General features: G+C 43.6%; 1 protein-coding gene across 1 annotated transcript in view; it reads right to left on the bottom strand.

Annotated features, from left to right (window-relative positions):
* Positions 1-22,498, bottom strand: part of LOC126428403 (protein lifeguard 3-like) — a 98,389-nt gene that overhangs the window by 56,841 nt on the left and 19,050 nt on the right. Inside the window, exons 2-4 of the mRNA XM_050090324.1 lie at positions 18,760-18,986; positions 5,237-5,505; positions 3,945-3,962 (exon numbers count right to left, since the gene is read on the bottom strand). Of these exons, the coding sequence (XP_049946281.1) occupies positions 3,945-3,962; positions 5,237-5,505; positions 18,760-18,986 (514 nt within the window). The remainder of the gene's footprint in view (positions 1-3,944; positions 3,963-5,236; positions 5,506-18,759; positions 18,987-22,498) is intronic.

Raw genomic sequence — 22,498 nt, 5'->3', positions numbered from 1 at the left:
CAGTAATAGAATGATGTGTTCACTTCTGTTCTATTCATTCTGTAGGCCGATCGTAATAGCAAAGAGCTTGAGGTAGAACGGACGTGTTTTACTGTGCCAACATCGAGGATGACGAAGTGCTCATAGCTCTTAAGGTATGCATTTTAGAACCCATGTTTGCTGGACATTTTTTCCTTGTTTTGGTCCATATTACCAACTCTAAAAATATGGGATATTGTTTTTAGCATCCTGCATAATATTGGCGCAATGTAATCTATGCCATACGCTGTAGATTATGTAGACGTAGATGTTGGCGACAGAGTCGTCCGCCTGGCTTGTCTACTTGTCATCATATTTAACAGGAAAAGTGAACGAAAATTACCCTGAAACGGTAGCTCAAATGGAGGTAAACACATGAAGCATTGGAGTCCGATTTGAAATTTATTGCATCGTTGGATGTGGTTTCTGGATGTGAGTGGTTTCAGGCAACCTGTATGAGGACACCAATTTTTTCGGTATGAGTTCGAACTGCACTGTATAACGTAAGATCACCACCATGTGTGCACTTGTACTTACCGAGGGCATTGAGAGTGCTGTGTACTTACAAAGAGGCTATGTACATCTCCATACTGGTCGTCACGAAGTGCTTCACATTTGGCCTGCAACAGAAGAAAGCATAGATGTTTCCTTTATTGCTAGTTGGTCATCTTACGAACTCAAGAGTAAGCGTTGACACTTTGGGTTACAGAAAGCAAATACTTATTATCCAATTACTCATTAAAGAATGTTTAGTAGAGTTCGCAACCAGCGACAGGTACTTTTTATGGCCATCATGCCCGCCTTCAGATCATGCCTCGTCCGCGAGATCATTTGTGTATATATTGTCTTAAGATCACTCGTTTTTCCTGGAGACATTCTCATGTAGCGAAAACTTAATTACTTCCAATCTTACCAACAGCATGCACATTAAAACATTTTCCTACATTACACAAGTCATCCACAAAGCAAATAAAGTAACGTTAGCTGCCCCACTATTGTCTTGCAGTGCAGGACTGAACTACATGATGCTGCCGAATGTCGTTCCGTAATACACTGAAGGACCAAAGAAACTGACATAGGCATGCGTATTCAAATACCGATATATGTAAATGGGCAGAAATACGGCTCTGCGGTCGGCAACGCCTATGTAAGACAACAAGTATCTGTCGCAGTTGTTAGATCGGTTACTGTGACAGGTTATCAGCATTTGAGTAAGTTTCAACGTGGTGTTATAGCCAGCGCACGAGCGATAGGACACAGCACATCCGAGGTGGCGATGAAATGGAGACTTTCCCGAACGACCCTTTCACGAGTGTACCGTGAATATCAGGAATCCGGTAAAACATCAAATCTCCAACATCGCTGCGGCCGGAAAAAGATCCTGCAAGAACAGGACCAAAGACGCCTGAAGAGAATCGTTCAACGTGATAGAAGTGTCGCCCTTCCGCAAATTTCTGCAGATTTGAATGCTGGGCCATCGAGAAGTGTCAGTGTGCGAACCATTCAACGAAACCAGAATGAGATTTTCACTCTGCAGCGGAGTGTGCGCTGATATGAAACTTCCTGGCAGATTAAAACTGTGTGCCCGACCGAGACTCAAACTCGGGACCTTTGCCTTTCGCGGGCAAGTGCTCTACCATCTGAGCTACTTCAGTTTGGAAGGTAGGAGACGAGATACTGGCAGAAGTAAATCTGTGAGGACCGGGCGTGAGTCGTGCTTCGGTAGCTCAGATGGTAGAGCACTTGCCCGCGAAAGGCAAAGGTCCCGAGTTCGAGTCTCGGTCGGGCACACAGTTTTAATCTGCCAGGAAGTTTCATTCAACGAAACATCATTGATATGGGCTTTCGGAGCCGAAGGCCCACTCGTGTACCTTTGATCACTGCATGACAGAAAGATTTACACCTCACCCGAGCCCGTCAGCACCGACATTGGGCTGTTGATGACCAGAAACATGTTGCCTGGACGGACGAGTCCCGTTTCAAATTGTATCGTGCGAATGGACGCTTAAGGGTATGGAGACAAGCTCATGAATCCATGGACCCTGCATGTCAGCAGGGGACTGTTCAAGCTGCTGGAGGTTCTGTAATGGTGTGGGACGTGTACAGTTGGAGTGATGTGGGACCCCTGATACTTCTAAATACGACTCTGACAGATGACATGTACTAAGAATTCTGTCTGATCATCTACATCCATCCGTGTCCATTGTGCATTCCGACGGACTTGGGCAATTCCAGCAGAACAATCCGACACCCCACACGTCCAGAATTGCTACAGAGTGCCTCCAGGAACACTATTCTGAATTTAAACACTTCCGCTGGCCACCATATTCCCCAGACATGAACATTACGGAGCTATATCTGTGATGCATTTCGACGTGCTGTTCAGAAGAGATCTCCAGCCCCTCGCCCCCTCGGATTTATGGACAGCCCTGCAGGATTCATGGTGTCAGTTACGTCCAGCACTACTTCAGACATTAGTCGAGTCCATGCCATGTCGTGTTGCGGCACTTCTGGGTGCCCGTGGGGGCCCTAAACGATATTAAGCAGGTGTACCAATTTCGGTGGCTCTTCAGTGTAAAATTCCTATATTAACTGCATTAAAACGGACATTTTGTATCTTTTGCACATCCTAGTCACGTTGTTCTGTCTCTGCCATACATGACTAAAAGCTTCAATATCGATAAACACGTTAGAAGACAAAAAGGAAAGGTCCATGTCCAGTCCAGTTACCACACCAGCTTATAAAACTTAACGTAATCAGATAAACTCACTTCTGAGATAGAGCACACTTGCCTATATTAGTAATAAAACTGCTAAGTCACCGTGTCTGTATATTGAAAATATTTGCAAAAAACTAGATTACAGATGAGAATACATTAAGACTGTTTTTTAAACTGTCTCCGTCTGTTTGCCTGTCTGATCAAGCTAATCTTCGAAACTGCTAGATGAATTTTCGTGTGGTTTTCACAAGTAACCTGACTGTGACTTGTGACAATATACAGACTTTATTTCATCAATATCGGATGACAAAAAAAAGATATCGTGATTTAAAGTTATATTTAAAGTTAGTAGTTCTCGTGTTCACCTCAGTGACGTGATCATCGCGGCATAATTTACCAAAGAACCAACAGATAGCGCTGTTATTTTTGTACCTCAGTGAGAGAACTATTTTGGAAAGTTTAGGTCAGTAACATTATTAAACGCCACAATCTCTTCTTTACAAACACAAAACCATATTGAATTTACTTTGCTAGGACATACGAATTTACTGATTTCGCTTTGTTCTGGTTCCATCGATACTTTTTATTTATGTTTGGCTTATTGGCTAGAAAAAACGAGTTTATTTACGATTTGGGTGCCTATTTTCTACATTTTGATTTAATTTTGTTTACAAATAAAAATGCTTAGAAAACGGTCGAGTCTTCCTAAGTATACTGGAATGACTAAAACACAGGACTAAGCGGTCTCAAAATCCAATAAAGGTGGTGAGGGTAGAGTTACTACGACTCGAGAACTTCAGGCCTTAACTCGTTCTTTGGAAACTCCTCCCGAAAGCAAGGTATGACGTAACTCTGGTCGACAGTGTCGTGAATTATCTCGCTCCTCACTGCATTTTACAGACTAGCTGTCAGGCCATAGTTACTTAGCAATGCCCATGCAGCGCTGGAGCGGATTCCTAGGATTTACATAACATCGAATATTACTGAAAATATTTCTATTAATTTAGTAAGTTCCTCAACATCTTAGAAAACACGAAGGATAAAAAGATTAGGCTACAGTAAGATCCAAACCCAATGGACACTGTGTCGTAACTTGGCGGCTCAACCAAATGCGCTGCGCTGAACTTCTACAGGAAATACACTCGTATTTTATATTACGATTTCCTGAAGGATTTAAACGACGATAATTTTCTGTGGCTTGCTAACTAAGCGGTCACCAGCACGGTAGCTCAGCGTGTTCGGCCAGAGGGTTAGCTGTCCTCTGTAATAAAAAAAAAGAGTGAACGGATCAACGATGAACTTGAACCAGCTTCATGGGACGTCCGTCCCGAACAAAAATATAGTCATCAATAACGAACAAAATGAGATCAAAGGAAAAAGAGTCGTGAAGTGCCGCGCTATTGATGTTAAGGTCTCGGTTTCGATCCCTGGCGAGTCCTGAGATATTTACCACTTACATATAACTTCTTTCACCACTAGCGATGTCATTTGATGTGAGAAATACCGAGTTGCACAGAGGCTCGAAATCTATGTGAAACTGTAAGTCCCTATATAATTGATTACGTAAGTCGATACAAAGCCATAACACCTCCAATAGAGCCATGCCTAGAAAGCACTGTGTCATTCAGAACTATCTTCGGGCTGATCACTGCTTTACTTAATGCGTAATTAACTTGCATTTAATTATCATGAATACCATCAAGAAAGACGTATTTTTGACGAATCTTCAGTGTGCCGTAACCTTAAAACAGCATACTTTCACGACACGTGATTTATAATTCGAAAATTTCTTAACTGTTAATATGACGTTTCCCATCATTTTATTACAACGTCCATCTGCTTAGCTGGATGGCAACGTGTATGCCTCCCATGCAGCGAGCCCGGGTTCGATTCCCGGCCGGGTTGGAGATTATCTGTGCTCGTGGACTGGCTGTTGTGTTGCCCTCATAATCATTTGATCCTCATCACCGGCACGCGAGTCGCCCAGTGGCGTCGACTGAAATAAGACTCACACTCGGCGGACGAACTTCCCCGGATGGGGCCTCCCGGCCATCAATGCCATAAGCTCATTTCATTTTTTTTACTACAACGTATAGTACCAATATACAACATATACAACCAATATACAACATATAGTACCAATAACGACTCATTTTCGGAGCTCCTCAGTGTACTGATGCTTAGAAACTGCATGTATTCATAGGCTGTAACTTATAATACAAAACTTACCAAATATGGGTTTCAGCTGAAAACGACAAATACAATATGGTGTCTCGAAAGTTCAACTTTTCTTATTTCTTATTGGTTCTAGATTATGTATTATGTCACGCTGAAGAAATATAGTAGAATTTAATTTGTGATCGTGACGAAATGGCTCCTCAACACGAGGCAGAACAGGAAGTGACGTAACAAAACTCGCACAGTTGCATGTAAGCGTTAGGTAGCTGGCCACGTGTGAGGGCGGCTTAACTGTGCAGGTGGCGCTGGTGGGCACTCACTCGAACACGAAGAGGGCGATGATGCCCACGGTGAGGGCCAGCTGGAGAGACAGCACGGAGTACACCTTGCGGATGAAGGCGCGCCGCACCGCCGCCGCAGAGAACCAACCTGCGTCGTCCCACTCCGCGTCGTCTCGAAGGGTGGGCCAGCGGCCCCCGCCGCCCCCGCCACCGTCACCACCCCTACGGCTGCCCCACCCTCCTCCGTAGGGTGCCGCATCTCGAGAATATCCTGGAGGTGGGTATTGTTCTCCTACTGGCACGCGAACCTGCAACGCACACACATTCGATACAAGAATTCAAAATGCTATAGCAATACTGCCGACCGGGATGGCCGAGCGGTTCTAGGCGCTACAGTCTGGAACCGCGCCAACGCTACGGTCGCAGGTTAGAATCCTGTCTCGGGCATGGATGTGTGTGATGCCCTTAGGTTAGTTAGGTTTAAGTAGTTCTAAGTTCTAGGGGACTGATGACCACAGCAGTTAAGTCCCATAATGCTCAGAGCCATTTGAACCATTTTTATAGCAATACTAACTAACTCCGTCCGATCAGGCCTCCTAAGGCCCTACCGCACCGACCGAACGCCGGGTCATCCTCAGCAACAGGTGCCATTGGATGCGAATATGGAGGGGCATGTGGTCAGCACACCGTTCTCCCGGTCGTTGTCAGCTTTGGTGACAGAAGCCTCAACTTCTCAGTTAAGTAGCTTCTCAACTGGCCTCACAAGAGCTGATTGCATCCTGCTTACCAACAGATTTCGGCAGACCCAGACGTTCACCCATCCGAGTGCTAACCAAGCCCGACAGCGCTTAATTTCGGTGATCCAACGGGAACCGGTCTTACCACTGTGGCATGGCCTTTGACATAGTAATATTGCCTGTTTCAAAATGAATATAGGGCCTCTAAGTTTTTGTATCATTTATTACATTCAATTTACAATTGCCCACTTCCAATCCTTATTCCGCAAGTTAGTCCATCTTTCCAGAATGAGATTTTCACTCTGCAGCGGAGTGTGCGCTGATATGAAACTTCCAGGCAGATTAAAACTGTGTGTCGGAGCGAGACTCAGTTGGTAGAGCACTTGCCCGCGAAAGGCAAAGGTCCCGAGTTCGAGTCTCGGTCCAGCACACAGTTTTAATCTGCCTGAAAGTTTCATATCAGCGCACACTCCGCTGCAGAGGGAAAATCTCATTCTGGGAACATCCCCCAGGCTGTGGCTAAGCCATGTCTCCGCAATATCCTTTCTTTCAGGAATGCTAGTTCTGCAAGGTTCGCAGGAGAGCTTCTGTAGAGTTTGGAAGGTAGGAGACGAGGTACTGGCAGAAGTAAAGCTGTGAGGACGGGGCGTGAGTCGTGCTTGGGTAGCTCAGTTGGTAGAGCACTTGCCCGCGAAAGGCAAAGGTCCCGAGTTCGAGTCTCGGTCCGGCACAGTTTTAATCTGCCAGGAAGTTTCATAGTCCATCTTTCTTCCTACGAGGGGCATTCAGTATATAATACAACACTTTTTACTATAATCCATTATGGAGTCGAGGTAGCAGTTGTCGTTATACTGGTTATCACTGTTAGCATTCAACCGCGGTTCTTATGCATATATTTTAACAACGCCTTTCAAGAGACAGTGCTCTCATCATCAGGTTGTAAAGTCTATGTCATGAAATTAAACGGACTAAAAAGACAAAATACCATCACAAATATTTGGGAAGTCCATAGAGTAAATCAGAATTAAATGTATATTGGACTGTGGGTCCTCGTCTTACATTGAAGTTGTTGACACAAGTCGATGGCCGTCCCATAGCTACCAAGTATGCTGTCGCACTGTGCCAGCTCGGGAGCTGTTGTGGACTGACGTGCCTAGGTGTTGTGGCGTGGTTACACCCGTGTGCTTGACGGTAACGCTATGCTATTGGGCGCCTGATTTCCTTATTGCATTGGTCTGCCATCGTTAGCCTCTCGCAACTCCGTCATTGACCTGCTACAAGTTTAAAGTCGCATACCTGCCCTAAAATAATTCTAAAAACCCGCTAAAAAATCTAATTTCTTTAAAATTATCTTGTGCATTTCGAATATTGCTTCGTTTCTTTTCATGGATGGCTTTCTCGAATTCCTCTAGTAAATCAAGTTTCCTCCCTTTCTTTTCTACATGCAATATTTCTACGTTGTCTTCTATGCTATTAAGGGGACTGTAACCACGCCACAATACCTAGGCACGTCAGTCCACAACAGCTCCCGAGCCGGCGCAGTGCGACAGCATATCTGGTAGCTATGGGACGGCCATTGACTTGTGTCAACAACTTCAATGTAAGACGAAGACCCACAGTCCAATATACTTTTAATTCTGTTTTACTCTATGGACTTCCCAAATATTTGTGATGGTATTTTGTCTTTTTAGTCAGTTTAATTTCATGACATAGACTTTTCAACCTGATGATGAGAGCATTGTCTCTTGAAAGGCGTTGTTAAAATATATGCATAAGAATTGCGGTTGAATCCTAACAGTGATAACCATAATACAACACATTTTGTTCTCGCCAATTGCGGTTGACAAAATGTGGAATTTATTGTGGGACATCGTGAAATATTCTCGCTTCAGACTATATAGTTTCATGGGGGTAGGACAGGTGATGGCGCCATACGTAGCCTTCGAATGGCGTCTGCAACGGAGGTGCGTTTCAGCCAGAGAGCTGTCACTGTGTTTCTTTTGGCAGAAAACCAGAGCATCGCAAGTATTCGTAGGAGCTTGGAGAATGTCTATAGCGACCTGGCAGTGCACAAAAGCACGGTGAATCGTTGGGCCAGGCGTCTGTCATCATCGTAACAAGGTCGAGGAAACCTGTACAATTCCCTTCGTGCCGGCCAGCCGCATGATTCCTTCAATGTTGGAATGTGAGGACACTCTCATTCGAGGTGACCGACAAGTCGCAATCAAACACCTCGCTGCTCAGCTGGATATCTCTGTTGGCAGTTCTGACACACTCGTCCAGCAATCTGGGTAATCAGTTGTGTGTGACCTCTGTGTTCCTCGCCGCCTAATGGATGGTCACAAAGAGCAACGAAGAACCATCTTTGCGGAATTGCTTGCGCAGTACGAGTCTGATCGTCACAATCTTTTGTCGAACATCGTCACAGGCAGTGAAACATGGCTTCATGACTTCGAATTGGATGCTGAACGGCCATCCATGGAGTGGCACCACACCATCTCTCCTCTGCAGAAAAATTTCAGAGCTGCACCCTCAGCCGATAAGGTCGTGGCGACGGCCTTCTGGGACTCTGAAGGCGGTATAGTGTTTCATGTCCTCCTTCATGATGTAACGATCAAGTCGGAAGTATATTGTGCTACCCTCAGGAAATTGAAGAAACGACTTCAGCCTGTTTGTTGCCAAAAAAATGCAAATGAACTTTTCCTTCACCCTGAAAACGCAATGCCTCAAACAAATCTGTACATCTGATAGGAGCTCAAAATACTTCATTGGACTGTTACTCCTCATAGTTCATTCCATTCTACCCTGGCATCCAGCTATTCTTGTATCTCCTCCTCCCTGTTTCCCCAGATCATCAAGCCATCCGTGAACACCATTATTTTCACCTTTTGGTCTCAAGTTTTTTCTGCCACGTTTGCCATTATCTCAACCAAGACCGTAATGAGGGGGAGAGGTATTAATGCACTGTACTGTCGAGCACCACTTGTTTCCTGAAACCAATTAATCCTTTCATTTTTCACTTTCACACAACTCAAAAATCCACAGAACAATATGGCGAAACAAGCGCTGTATCATTTGAGAGATACGGAGACGAGAGAGTACACGGGGCCTTACCACAGCTCACTGCTACTAGCACCACTTCATCATAACGCGCCTGTACGTAGTTTACAAAGTATTGCCCCGTAATTTAAGAATGAAATTAAATATTAAAGAAGCGGTTCCAAACTTAGTCAACATATGCTTCAGTATATTAATGTTTAAATTGTCAAATCTCAAAGTGAACAGATGAATATCTTTTCCTAAATACATCGTTTTAAGAAAAAATAAATGGCACTAAATAATAGAGCTAGAAAGGAAAAAATTGATATGAAGCTTCAGTTCGATGTAAAAACATTAACTATGGGACCCCATCCAGCTATATCTAATAGTTTTCGAGTAATTAACTGAGAACTAAATTTGGAACAAAATGTCCACATTTGTAGTAGATTAAGCGTCATTTATATTAATGATAAAAAGTTCTGATTAAAGCACCTGATGAAACCCATTAAATAATAGAGCTATAACAAGTTTCAAGACTTTGATGTAAATAACAATCAGTACAAGACCTCTTAAAGATGTAGTTCAGAGGTTATGTTCCACTGATGGTCCCATTCTAAAAATTCTAGCCAGTAAAGTTTAAATGAAGTCGAGCTGAAACTTTTTTAGTAACTAAAGACAACTTAACGTTGTGTTGTTGTTGTGGTGTTCAGTCCAGAGGCTGGTTTGATGCAGCTCTCCTTGCTACTTTATCCTGTGCAAGTTTCTTCATCTCCAAGTACCTACTGCAAAATACATCCTTCTGAGTCTGATTAGTTTATTCACCTCTTGGTCTCCTTCTACGATTTTTACCCTCCACGCCGCCCTATAATACTAAATTGGTGATCCCTTGACGCCTCAAAACATGTCCTACCAACCGATCCGTTCTTCTAGTCAATTTGTGCCACAAATTTCTCTTCTCCCCATTTCCATTCAGTACCTCCTCATTAGTTACGTGACCTACTCATCTTATCTTCGGCATTCTTCTGTAGCACCACATTTCGAAAGCTCCTATTGTCTTCCTGTCTAAACTGTTTATCGTCCATGTTTCACTTCCATTCATGGCTACACTCCATAGAAATACTTTCAGAAACGACTTCCTGACACTTAAATCAATACTCGATGTTAACAAACTTCTCTTCTTCAGAAACGCTTTCCTTGCCATTGCAGTTTACATTTTATATCCTCTCTACTTCGAAAATAATCAGTTATTTTGCTCCCCAAATAACAAAACTCATCTACTACTTTAAGTGTCTCATTTCCTAATCTAATTCACTATTTGACTACATTCCATTATCCTCGTTTTGCTTTTGTTGATGTTCACTTTATATCCTCCTTTCGAGACACTGTCCATTCCGTTCAACTGCTGCTCAAATAGTTCAAATCGCTCTGAGCACTAAGGGACTTAACATCTGAGGTCATCAGTCCCCTAGAACTTAGAACTACTTAAACCTAACTAACCTAAGGACATCACACACATCCATGCCCGAGACAGGGTTCGAACCTGCGACCGTAGCACTCGCGTGGTTCCGGACTGAAGCGCCTAGAACCGCTCGGCCACCGCGGCCGGCAACTGCTCTTCCAGGTCCTTTGCGTCTCTGACAGAATTACAATGTCATCGACAAACCTTCTCTGTGGATCTTAATTCCTACCCCGAATTTTTCTTTTGTTTCTCTTACTGCTTGCTAAATATACAGATTGAATAACATCGGGGATAGACTACAACCCTGTCTCACTCCCTTCCCAACCACTGCTTACCTTTCATGTCCCTCAACTCTTATAACTGCCATCTGGTTCCTGTACAAATTGTAAACAGTCTATCGCTCCCTATATTTGACCCCTGCCACTTTCATAACTTGAAAGAGAGTATTCCAGTCAACATTGTCAACAGTTTCTGTAAGTCTACAAACGGTAGAAACGTAGGTTTGCCTTTCCTTAATCTATCTTGTAAGATAAGTAGTAGGGTCAATATTTTCTCACGTGTTCCAACATTTCTACGGAATGCAAAGTGATCTTCCCCGAGGTCAGCTTCTACTAGTTTTTCCATTTGTCTGTAAAGAATTCGTGTTAGTGTTTTGCAGCCGTGACTTATTAAACTGATAGTTCGGTAATTTTCAGACCTGTCAACGCTTGCTATCTTTGGGAATTATTATATTCTTCTTGTAGTCTGATTGTATTTCACCTGTCTCATGCATCTTGCTCACAAGATGGTAGAGTTTTGTCAGGGCTGGCTCCCATTTCATCTTCATCCACATCCTCTTCCATTTCTATAATACTGTCCTCAAGAACATCGCCCTAACATCGCCCTTGTACAGACCCTCTATATACTCCTTCCACCTTTCTGCTTTCCCTTCTTTGCTTAGAACTGGCTTTCCAACTGAGCTCTTCATATTCATACAAAGCGTTCTCTTTTCTCGAAAAGTCTCTTTAATTTTCCTGTAGGCAGTATCTATCTTAGCCCTAGTGAGATAAGCCTCTACATCCTTACATTTGTCCTCTAGCCATCCCTGCTTAGCCATATTGATTTATAAAGGTGTTGGATGTCCTCCTGAGGGATACAGGGCTTAATTATATCCAATTGAAGCTTTAGATCGCCAAAATCCCGATCTGGTTGGAGTATCTTGCTCATAATGCTCCAAACGTTCTCAGTTAGGGAGAGACCCGGCGACCTTTGTGGAAAAGGTAGGATTTGGCAAGCACGAAGGCAAAGGGTAGAATCTTGTGCCGTTGTGGGCCGGCATTATTTTGCTGAAATGTAAGCTCAGGATGGCTTGCCATGAAGGACAACAAAACGAGGAGTGGAATATCGTAGGCGTACCGCTGTGATATAAGGATGCTGCGGATGACAATCAAAGAAGTCCTGCTTCCAAATGCTGTCCCTGGCAGTCGGGCTATGTGGCGGGCGACAATCAGGTTGGAATCACACCGCTGTCCAAGGCGTCTCCAGACAGGTCTTCGGTCTGGAGTCTCACTGACTGTGGCGTAGTTGTCTTCAGTGATGAGTCCCGCTTCGAAATGAGCCCCGTTGACCAGCGAAGACGCGTCTGGAGTCCGATTTCAATCCCATTCGTATAATTCCTTCGTGGTGCGCCGTTTTTTGCTTTTACTTTTAAATGTTTTTGTCTTGTACACAAGCGGTAGTCTGGAAAGTTTCCTTTCTAGACTTCTACGAAAATATGCGTTCGTGGCACCCCTATAAGATGTTGAAAAATGTTGTTTTGAATTACCAATCGATCCTGCCAATTTTGAGTCGATAGCGCGTCATGAACTTTGTAGAGGTTTTCTCAGAAACGGTGGGGTATTGAGACAAAATATCTTAGAGTCTTCCATTTTGGGTTGTACACAAGGGGCCTGCCAAATATGAGCCGAATCTGTTGGCTGTGTATGGGGCATTACCCTTGTCAGTTGTGGTTTAGTTATTGATTATTGATTTAGTCCCGGTTTTGGCTGATTATGATCGCTCGATTGTCAGTGTATTAATCGGTTTTCATAATATTAATACGTGAAAAAGGAAACTGAAGTACCGATTTTTAATATGAATTACACATGGATGCCAAAGAAACTTATACAGTTCGTAATGCATTTTGCTATAGATGTGCACAAAGACAAAATTATGTCTGTACGCAGCCGTTAAGAAGCGTGAAAGGACGTAGCTGTCTCTATATTCGTAAGTCTGATGATACCGTCTCTATCATGTACTTAAATCTCCAATACGTGAACATCGACAAGTGAAGTGCTGACAACTTCTGTCCTGTGTACCGATCAGGGCTGTATTGCTTCGTGAAATCGCATTCTAGGGACGTCTATGTTGTAATGTTGCAGATGGTTCATTTGCGGTAACACACGCATAACGGGCAGCTACAATGCCGCAGCTGCTACTTCGTTGATGCTGCCAGCAGTGGGGAAGCGAAATTTAGTAACGAAACCGTCGGAGGCTACAGAAGTTGTTTCTTAGCGTCTTTTTTTCCCTTACTTTCGTCTAAGGGCACACAGAATTTGCCTTGTGTTCGTTTGGCGCTGTCACCACAAAGTCTGAAGTGTTCTTCATTTTCAGTTTCTGTATTCTGGATAGCTGCGACTCCTCTTGTCACGCGGAAACTGTGTCTGTTTCAGGCTATCCCTCGAAGAAGACCATGAACGGGTCGGACTGAAAGAGCTAAAGGGACACAATTTTTGCGTAGATAAAGTAACAGGAATAATGTGGACGCCTATTGTTGTTTTAGAAGATATACTTAAATATGCACTGAACGTAACACGAAATAATTTTGAGAGCTATAATTGCAATCTCGTGAATTTACAGTCCCCACTTTGTAATGCAAATCATTTCGCACCTGACATTACTTTACTCGATATCACGGCATTCACGTTGCATTGCCGCAAGTTAATTTTCCGCCGTTAATACAAAATTTATTTTTCAACGCACTGTACCAAGGACTCACTCACTTCATACGCCGAAACAACTGAAGAGAAATCAATGAACTTTCTCAAGAATACTCGTAGCTATAAAGCAGCATTTGCTAAGGGTCAGTTCTGAGGCTAAAATTTCAGTTTTACTTGGACTGTAACACTTTAAGAAAGATGACATTTCTTAACACACATTATGTCCACTGACTCAGTTGGTCGAATTTCGACCACAGTCGATACTATCTGCAATGAACGCTTGAAGCATAGCCGTCTGCCAAGCGGGGTGAGGTGTGACAAGGGGGAGAGGGTACGACACGTCAGCCAGCCCTGATGGTTCCGACCACTGGGTGCCACCGCCTTACATTCCAGCCTGTCTTCAAGAGTCCTGTGTTCAGTTAGGTGCCACGCAGCTTGGTTCGTCTGCAGCGGACACCAAACCAGTCGTAAGGCTGACTGCGCAGTGGAGACAACCGACTTGGGTCAGCAAGGGCTCCGTCGGCGCCAGCCTCTTTTATTTAGGCTGTCTATCGCTCTAGATAGTGCTGTACTTTCGTTTTGAGTAATACTGTGGCGGCATGTTGAGGTGGGAGATATCATAGTTGCCCAAGAATTTGACAGGGCACTGAACGACCTGAGCCGAAACAAGGCCTCTGGAGCAGATGTCATTCACTCAGAACTGCTCTTATCTTTGGAAGAGCCAGCCGTGACTAAACTATTGCTTCTGGTGTGCAAGTTGTATGAGAAAGGCGAAATACCCTCAGACTTCGAGAAGACAGTAATAATCCCAATTCTAAAAAAAGAGGGTACTGACATGTGTCAGTATTACCACACTACCAGTTTAACAAGTATGGTTGCACGATACTGACACGAATTATTTACACAAGAATGGAAAAAGTGGTAGAAGTCGACATCAAGGAATATCAGTGTTGGTTCCGGAGAAATTTAGGAGCACACGACGCAATACTGACCCTATGACTTACCTTACAAGGTAGGTTAAGGAAAAGTCAAACCTACATTTACAGCATTTGCAGATTTCGAAAAAGATTTTGGCAATGGAATATACTCTTTAAATTTCTGAAGGAATAAGGAGTAAAGTACAGGGAGCGAAAGATTATTTACAACTTTCAAAGAAATCAGACGGCACTTACAAGAGTCAAAGGGCATGAAAGCAATGCACTGGTTGAGAAGGGATTAGATAGTACTATATGGATATGAGCTGCAGCCGTCTAGAACGAAATTAGAGTTGTATTAATACCTTCAGCTGCTGACAGATATCAACGGGGACAGGTGAAAACGTGTGCCACCTAGGGCACAGAGGATAGCGTGACTGTAGGGACTATCTCGCACACGCCTCCCACGTGACCCACATTCTCACCTTGTACGTCCACTCACTACATTCGTAGCGTCCCAAATGGTTCAAATGGCTCTGAGCACTATGGAGCTTAACTGCTGTGGTCATCAGTCCCCTAGTACTTAGAACTACTTAAACCGAACTAACCTAAGGACATCACACACATACATGCCCGAGGCAGGATTCTAACCTGCGATCGTAGCGATCGCGCGGTTCCAGACCGTAGCGCCTAGAACCGCTCGGCCACCCCGGCCGTTCGTAGCGTCCCACCCCAATGCACTCATTACTCGTGGAAGACATTCTTACCAAGTCCCGTTAGAGTTCGGTGAATATGTGTGCATCTGCACAGAAGAAGAAGGTCATGACCGGTATTGCCAGAACTATGTACTATATGGATATGGTGTCTATTCTTTTGGACATGTCCACTGGGCTTGGGCGCTACGAATGTAGTGTGTGGACATGCAAGGTGAGAATGTGGGTCACGCGGAAGGTGTTCGTGAGATGGTCCCTGGAGTCGCACTATCCTCTGTGCCCTCCGTGGCTCAGAGGCAAGAGATCCCGGGTTCGAGTCCCGGTCGGGGCACAAATCTTCACCTACCCCCGTTGAAATCTGTCAACGCCCGTCAGCAGCTGAAGGTATTAATACAATTCTAATTTCGGGATTAGATAGAGTTGTAGGCTATCCGCGATATTATTCAATCTGCACATTGAGCAATCATTAAACGAAATTAAATAAGAAGTTATACATGCAATTAAAGTTCAGGGATAAGAAATAAAAACTTCTAAGTTTACTGATGACATTGCAATTTTGTCAGAGACAAGAAAAGGACTTGGAAGTGCAGTTGAACGGAATGGACATTGTCTTGAAAGCAGAATATAACATGAACATCAACAAAAACTAATCAACTTAATGGAATGTAGTCGAGTTGAAGCAAGAGATGCCGAGGGAACTAGTTTAGGAAATGAGACGCTAAAAGAAGTGGATAATGAGCTTTGTTATTTGCTCAGTAACATAACGTGTCTTGGGCGAAGGAAAGGATGTGGGGAGAAGAATAGGAAGGAGGGAAGATTGGAGTAAATACATACCTGAGCAACGCTGGGTACTCAGCTAGTGTGTAAAAACGATCTCGACTGCAACAGTTACTTACATTTATTACAAGGGGGAGGAAACAGGGTGAAGTACGAAACAGGAGCAAAGAAGACGACAATGGCTGCGTCACATGGTGGGAGAGTAATTCGCTTCTTGAAGATCCTGTACCTAGGAAATCACGAAGTTTCCTGGTCGGCGTTTCAGTCTAGTGATGTATTTTAGAATCACATGAAACTACGCGTGTTATTTATATTGTTTTTGTTATTGTGAGACTTCATATTGTGTTTTGTGTGGCATTGGTAAATAATTTTAGTTCGGCGCAACTAAGTGCTGTGAAATATATCAAAGCTATTCTGAAGCTATTTTTAAGTCTTCTGTTACAGAATTTTAAGGTGAATAAAAGTCTGCGTGTTTTTGAAACAAGTTAGATAATGTGTGAACAGTGAAGCCATGCTTCATCGGTTGTGTACTGTCTTGCACCTTGAGTCGGGAAGTCTCCTACGATGGAACATGTGGTACTGGCAAATGAACTGAGCTTTTTGACTTATTACCAACTTTACCTGTCTGTAAAATGGAAACTTTGCTGTAGTTTTCAACAGCATATGTTTCGCAATATACTTAACTTGTAACAGGTATCTGATAATACACTGTAGCGCCGAACAAACTTGTATAGGCATATGTATTCAAATACAGAGATATGTAAACATACAGAATACGACTCTGCGGTCGGCAACGCATATAAAAAAAGTCTAGCTCAGCTGTTAAATCGGCTACTGCTGCCGCAATGGCATGTTGTCAAGATTGAAGTGAGTTTGAACGTGGTGTTGCAGTCGGCGCACGAGCGATGCGACACAGCATCTGCGAGGTAGCGGATGAAGTGGGGATTTTCCTGTACGACCATTTCACGAGTGTACCGTGAATATCAGGAATCCGGTACAACATCAAATCTCCGACATCGCTGCGGCCGGAAAAAGATCCTGCAAGAACAGGGCCAACGACGACTGGAGAGAATCGTTCAACGTGTCAGCAGTGCAACTCTTCCGCAAATTTCTGCACATTTCAGTGCTGGGCTATCAACAAATGTCAGCGTGGAAACCATTCAACGAAAAATCATCGATATGGGCTTTCGGAGCCGAAGGCCCGCTCATGTACCCTTGATGACTGCACGACACAAAGCTTTACGCCTCGTCTGGACTCGTCAACACCGACATAGGACTGTTGATGACTGGAAACATGTTGTCTGGTCAGACGAGTCTCGTTTCAAATTGTATCGAGCGGATGGACGTGTACGGGTATGGAGACAACCTCATGGATACATGGACCCTGCATGTCAGCAGGGAATTGTAATGGTGTGGGGTAGGCGCAGTTGGAGTGATATGGGGCACTTGATGTGTCTAGATACGACTGTGACAGAAGATACGTACGTAAGCATCCAGTCTGATCAGCTGCATCCATTCATGTCCATTGTGCATTTCGACGGGCAATTCCAGCGGGACAATGTGACACCCCACACGTCCAGAATTCCTGCAGGGTGGCTCCAGGAACACTGTTCTGAGTTTAAACACTTCCGCTAGTCACCAAAATCCCCAGAGATGAACATTATTGAGTATATCTGGGATGCCTTGCAATGCTGTTCAGAAGAGATCTCCATCCCGTCGTAACAGATTTATGGGCAGTCCTGCAAGATTCAGTTCCCTCCAGCACTACTTCAGACATTAGTCGAGTCCATGCCACATAGTGTTACGACACTTCTCCGTGCTCATGGGGGCCCTACACGATATTGGGCAGGTGTACCAGTTTCTTTGGCTCTTCACTGTATATCAAAGCTACTCTGAAGCTTTTGCAAAGTCTTCTGTCACAGAATTTTAAGATGAGTAAAATTGTATGCATTACATAACTTGTGAAGAGTGAAGCCATGCTTCATCGGTTGTGTGACACCTTGCACCTTGAGTCGGGAGGTCTTCTACGACAGAACATGTGATATTGGCAAACTTTCAAATGAACTGGGTTTCTTTGAAATCTTGCCAATTTTACCTGTCTGGAAAATGAAAACTTTGTGTTAGTTTTCATTAGGCGGATTCAGATATCGCAATATACTTATCTTGCAACTGATATTTGATAATATTTTTATTTAATTTGATTTCACATACTGTATGTAGTAGAGTAATTATGTAACAGATAGACTTTCAAATAATTTATTGGCAAGATTTACTCGATTGCCACACTTTCAAATTTCAATTGCATGTCTTCCTAGTTCCATAACCATGTTGTATTTCGGAACGTTTTTTCACACTTGGAAAAACCTCACTTTAGCTGGGTAATTTTTGTAATTTCAGAAAAAGACGTAGCAGACAAGAAAAATTCCGTCCGAACGAGCCCCGGAAGGCCCAACGGCACCGACAGACCGCCGTGTCGTCTTCAGCCGAAGGCGTCACTCGGATTCGGATACGGAGGGGCGTGTGGCCAGCACGCCGCTCTCCCGGTCGTTGTCAGCTTTCGTGCCGGAGCCGCTACTGCCGGCTGGCCCGCAAGGGCTGAGTGTAGCCTGCTTGCTTGCGAATGGACCCGAGCGGTCACCCATCCGAGTGCTGCCCGAGCCCGACAGCACTTAACTTCGGCGAACAGCACATAAGACTAGAATTATTTGAGATTGGAATACGAAAATACATTCAATTTCTATTACAGGTCGAACTAGAATGTTCCAAGGTACAACACTCTCCCTACTTTCAGCTAGCTAACGTTTACTGAAACCAAAAGCAAATGATTGGCGGCCAAAGGCTTCCGACTTCTATCGATTCAGGACAACTTAACTGCAAACACAGTACGAGTTCTACGGATTTAAATATCTGGTAACGGGAGCTCGACTGAATGCCGGAAAACAAGCACACCTGGATGTGAGACTCACGTATACGACGGGGGTGGCTCCCGGCCTCTGTGCAGCCCGACTGGAGTCACGGTCGCTCTCCTTTGAGGGATCGCCAGGAGGCACGGCGGCGGGGGCGGCGGAGGGTGCTTCCGACCCTCCTCCCTCCTGCTGCTTGTCCGCCTCCGCGATGCCCGCGTCCCCAGCAGAAGGCGCTGCGGTCGGGGGCGGCGGTCGGCACGCGGGGGCGGCGTTCCGGGAGTCTCCCCCTGCGTCTGCGCTCTCGCTTTCGCTCTGCCGCGGCGTCTGCGTGTCGGCGTCGGCTGTGGGCGGACGGACAACCACCAAAGTCGTTTCCTTATTTACTCGTTCACTAACTGTTCCAGTGGCTCACAATTGTCAAATGGGGAAAGAAGGAAAAGAGAAAGCACACGTTTCTAACATGCATTGGAATTTGATATACGTCCTAATCTCCTTCCCCCTCTCCCTTGTTTCTGTCCATCTCCTCCTTCTCTCTCCCTTTCTCCATGTCCTCCTCCTCCTTCCCACGTCTCTCTCTCCATCACCTCCTCACCCTTCCTTTGTCCATCTTCTCCTTCCTCCTCTCTCTCCATCTCTCTCCCTCACACAGTTCCCCTTTCTATGTCCATCTTCTCCTGCCTTCTCTCTCCATTTCCTGTTTCTATCTCGATTTGCTCCCACCACTCTCTCCATCGCCTCTTCTCCTTTTTCTCTGACACTGAGCTTGTTTATTGTTATTATATAGTCATAGTATTCTAATGATAAGCCGTAAGTACAGCTTTCCTGTTTACTAAAATGTTTCACTATTACATTAAAATATGCAGCCAATATATCTCCAACAGTAACGTGCAAAAATTTGAGGTAAATCAGTCGAGTACTTATTGAGATTATTGGTAACACTATTTCCCATTTCTGTATTACATAAATATTTATGTACTGTAGATATTAAACATACAGTACATAGCGTATGTATGACAGTATATTAAATGAAGTATTGTGTAAAAATTTAATCAGCCAAGAACTTCTCGAGATTTTTAGTAATAAGTTTCCCCCTATATGCATTACATATTTATTTACATAATAAAAAATGGGTCGTAAAAACACGTGCGCTTTCGAATGCACGGCGAAGAACTTTGGAAGATTTACGACTTTGAACAAACGAACGTTTACATTTTTATTTTCATAAAAGTAAATGTTCGTGTGTTCAGAATCCACTACTGTGATTTGCCTTTCTGCCTCCAAATGGCAGGAATTCACAATAAGCAGAAACTAGCTTGTATAGCCATACACACTGGAGTTCGGTATCTTTTTCCTATATACAGTGCTTTGTCTGTTCTGAGTGCTTGATGATGTTGCTGAAGCTCTTAGCGCACGGAAGATATATTCAGGCCTCTGGTACAGTTTTTAAGGTAAGTGATTAATATCGTTGCTCTGTTTATGTGATTAATATCGTTGCTATACAGGATGGTCCATTGATAGTGACCGGGCCAAATATCTCACGAAATAAGCGTCCAACGAAAAAACTACAAAGAACGAAACTTGTCTAGCATGAAGGGGGAAACCAGATGGAGCTATGGTTGGCCCGCTAGATGGCGCTGCCTTACATCAAACGGATATCAACTGCGTTTTTTAGAATAGGAACCTCCATTTTTTATTACATATTCGTGCAGTACGTAAAGAAATGTGAATGTTTTAGTTGGACCACTTTTCTCTACCTTCTATATCCTCTCTGCTTCGGCTATCATCAGTTATTGTGCTGGCAAATAGCAAAACTCATCTACTACATTTAGTGTCTCATTTCCTAATGCAAATTCTCTCAGCATCACTTGATTTAATTCTAATACATTCCATATATCTGTTCTGCTTTTGTTGGTGTTCATTTTATATCCTCCTTTCAAGACACTGTCCATTCCGTTCAACTGCTTTTCCGAGTTCTTTTACGTGTCTGACAGAAACACAATGGCATCAAGAAATCTCAAAGTTTTTTTTTATTTATTTTCCCTGATGTTTAATTCCTATTCCAAATTTTTCTTTGATTTATTTACTGTTTGTTCAATGTACAGACTGAACAATATCGCGGATATGCTACAACACTGTCTATCTCCCTTTTCAACCACAGCTTCTCTTTCACGCCCCTCGACTCTTATAACTGCCGCCTGGTTTCTGTACAAGCTGTAGATAGTCTTTCGCTCCCTGTATTTTACCCCTGCTACCTACAGAATTTCAAAGACAGTATTCCAGCCAACATCGTCAGAAGCTCTCTCTAAGTCTACAAATGCTGTAAATGTAAGTTAGCCTTTCCCTCAACCCCTCCTTCTATATTAAGTCGTAGGGTCAGTACTGCCTCGCATGTTCCTACATTTCTCTGGAATGCAAACTGATCTTTCCCGAGGCCGGCTGCTACCACTTTTTCCATTCTTCTGTAAAGAAAGCGTCTTAGTATTTTGAACCATGACTTATTAAAGTGATAGTTCGGTAATTTCACACCTGTCAGCAACTGCTTTCTCCTTGCAGTCTCATATATCTTGCACACCACATGGAAGAGTTTTATCACGGCTGGCTCTTCCAAGGCCATCAGTGCTTCTGACGGAACATCGTCTACCCCCGGGGTCTCGTTTCGACTTATATCGTTCAGAGCTTTGTCAAATTCTTCTCGCGTATCATATCTTCAACATGATATTCATCTACGTCCACTTCCCTTTCTATATTATTGCTTTCAATTTCATCTCCCTTGCATAGACCTTCAGTATACCCCTTCCATCTTTTAGGTTTACCATCTTTGCTCAGGACTGTTTTTCCATCTCAGCTCTTGATAATCATACATCTGCTTGTATTTTTCCCAAAGGCCTCTTTAATCTTCCTCTAGGCTGTGTCTATGTTTTACCTAGTGAAATATGCTTCGAAATCCTTAGTCCCCTAGCAATTCCTGCTTAGCAATTTTACACTTCCTATTAGCCTCATTTTTAAACGTTTGTATTCCCTTTCGCCTGCTTCATTTGCTACATTTTCAAATATCCTCCTTTCTCCTATTAAATTCAGTATATCTTGTGTTATACAAGGATTTGTACTAGGACTTGTCTTTTTACCTATTTGATTCTGTCCTGTTTTCACTATTTCATCTCTTAAAGCTACCCATTCGTCTTCTACTGCATTCCTTTCCCTTTTCGTGTCAACCGTTACCTGATGCTTCCTCTGAAACTCTCAACAACCTCTGGCTCTTTCAACTTATCCAGGCCCCTTCTCTCCTTAATTTCCTACCTTTTTCCAGTTTCTTTGATTTTAATATGCAGTTCTTAACCAGTAGATTGTAGTCAGAATCCATACCTGCCTCTGGAAAAGTCTTACTATTTACAATCTGTTTCCTAAATCTCTGTCTAACCATTATATAATCAATCTTAACCTTCTGGTGTCTTCAAGTCTCTTCCACGTATACAACCTTCTTTTATGATTCTTAAACCAACTGTTAACTGTAATTATGCTCAGTGTAAAATTTTACCAGGCGGCTTCCTCTCCTATTCCTTTTCCTACTATTATCGAATCCAATTCCCCATCAAAATTAAATTTTCGTGTTCTTCAAGTATCTGAATAAATTCTTTTATCTCATCATACATTTCTTCATCATATGCGGAGGTAGTTAGGGTGTAAACTTGCGCTACTGTGTGGGCTTCGTGAGTCTTTTGGCTACAATAAAATTACGACTGTAGTTTCCCCTTGCTTTCAGCCATCCGCAGTACCAGCAAAGGGAGGGCATTATTGTTGA

This window comes from Schistocerca serialis, chromosome 12 (genome assembly GCF_023864345.2).
Source record: "Schistocerca serialis cubense isolate TAMUIC-IGC-003099 chromosome 12, iqSchSeri2.2, whole genome shotgun sequence".
Lineage (NCBI taxonomy): Eukaryota > Metazoa > Arthropoda > Insecta > Orthoptera > Acrididae > Schistocerca > Schistocerca serialis.
Note: the sequence above shows the minus strand (reverse complement) of the source record. Positions and strands in the feature narration are given on the sequence as shown.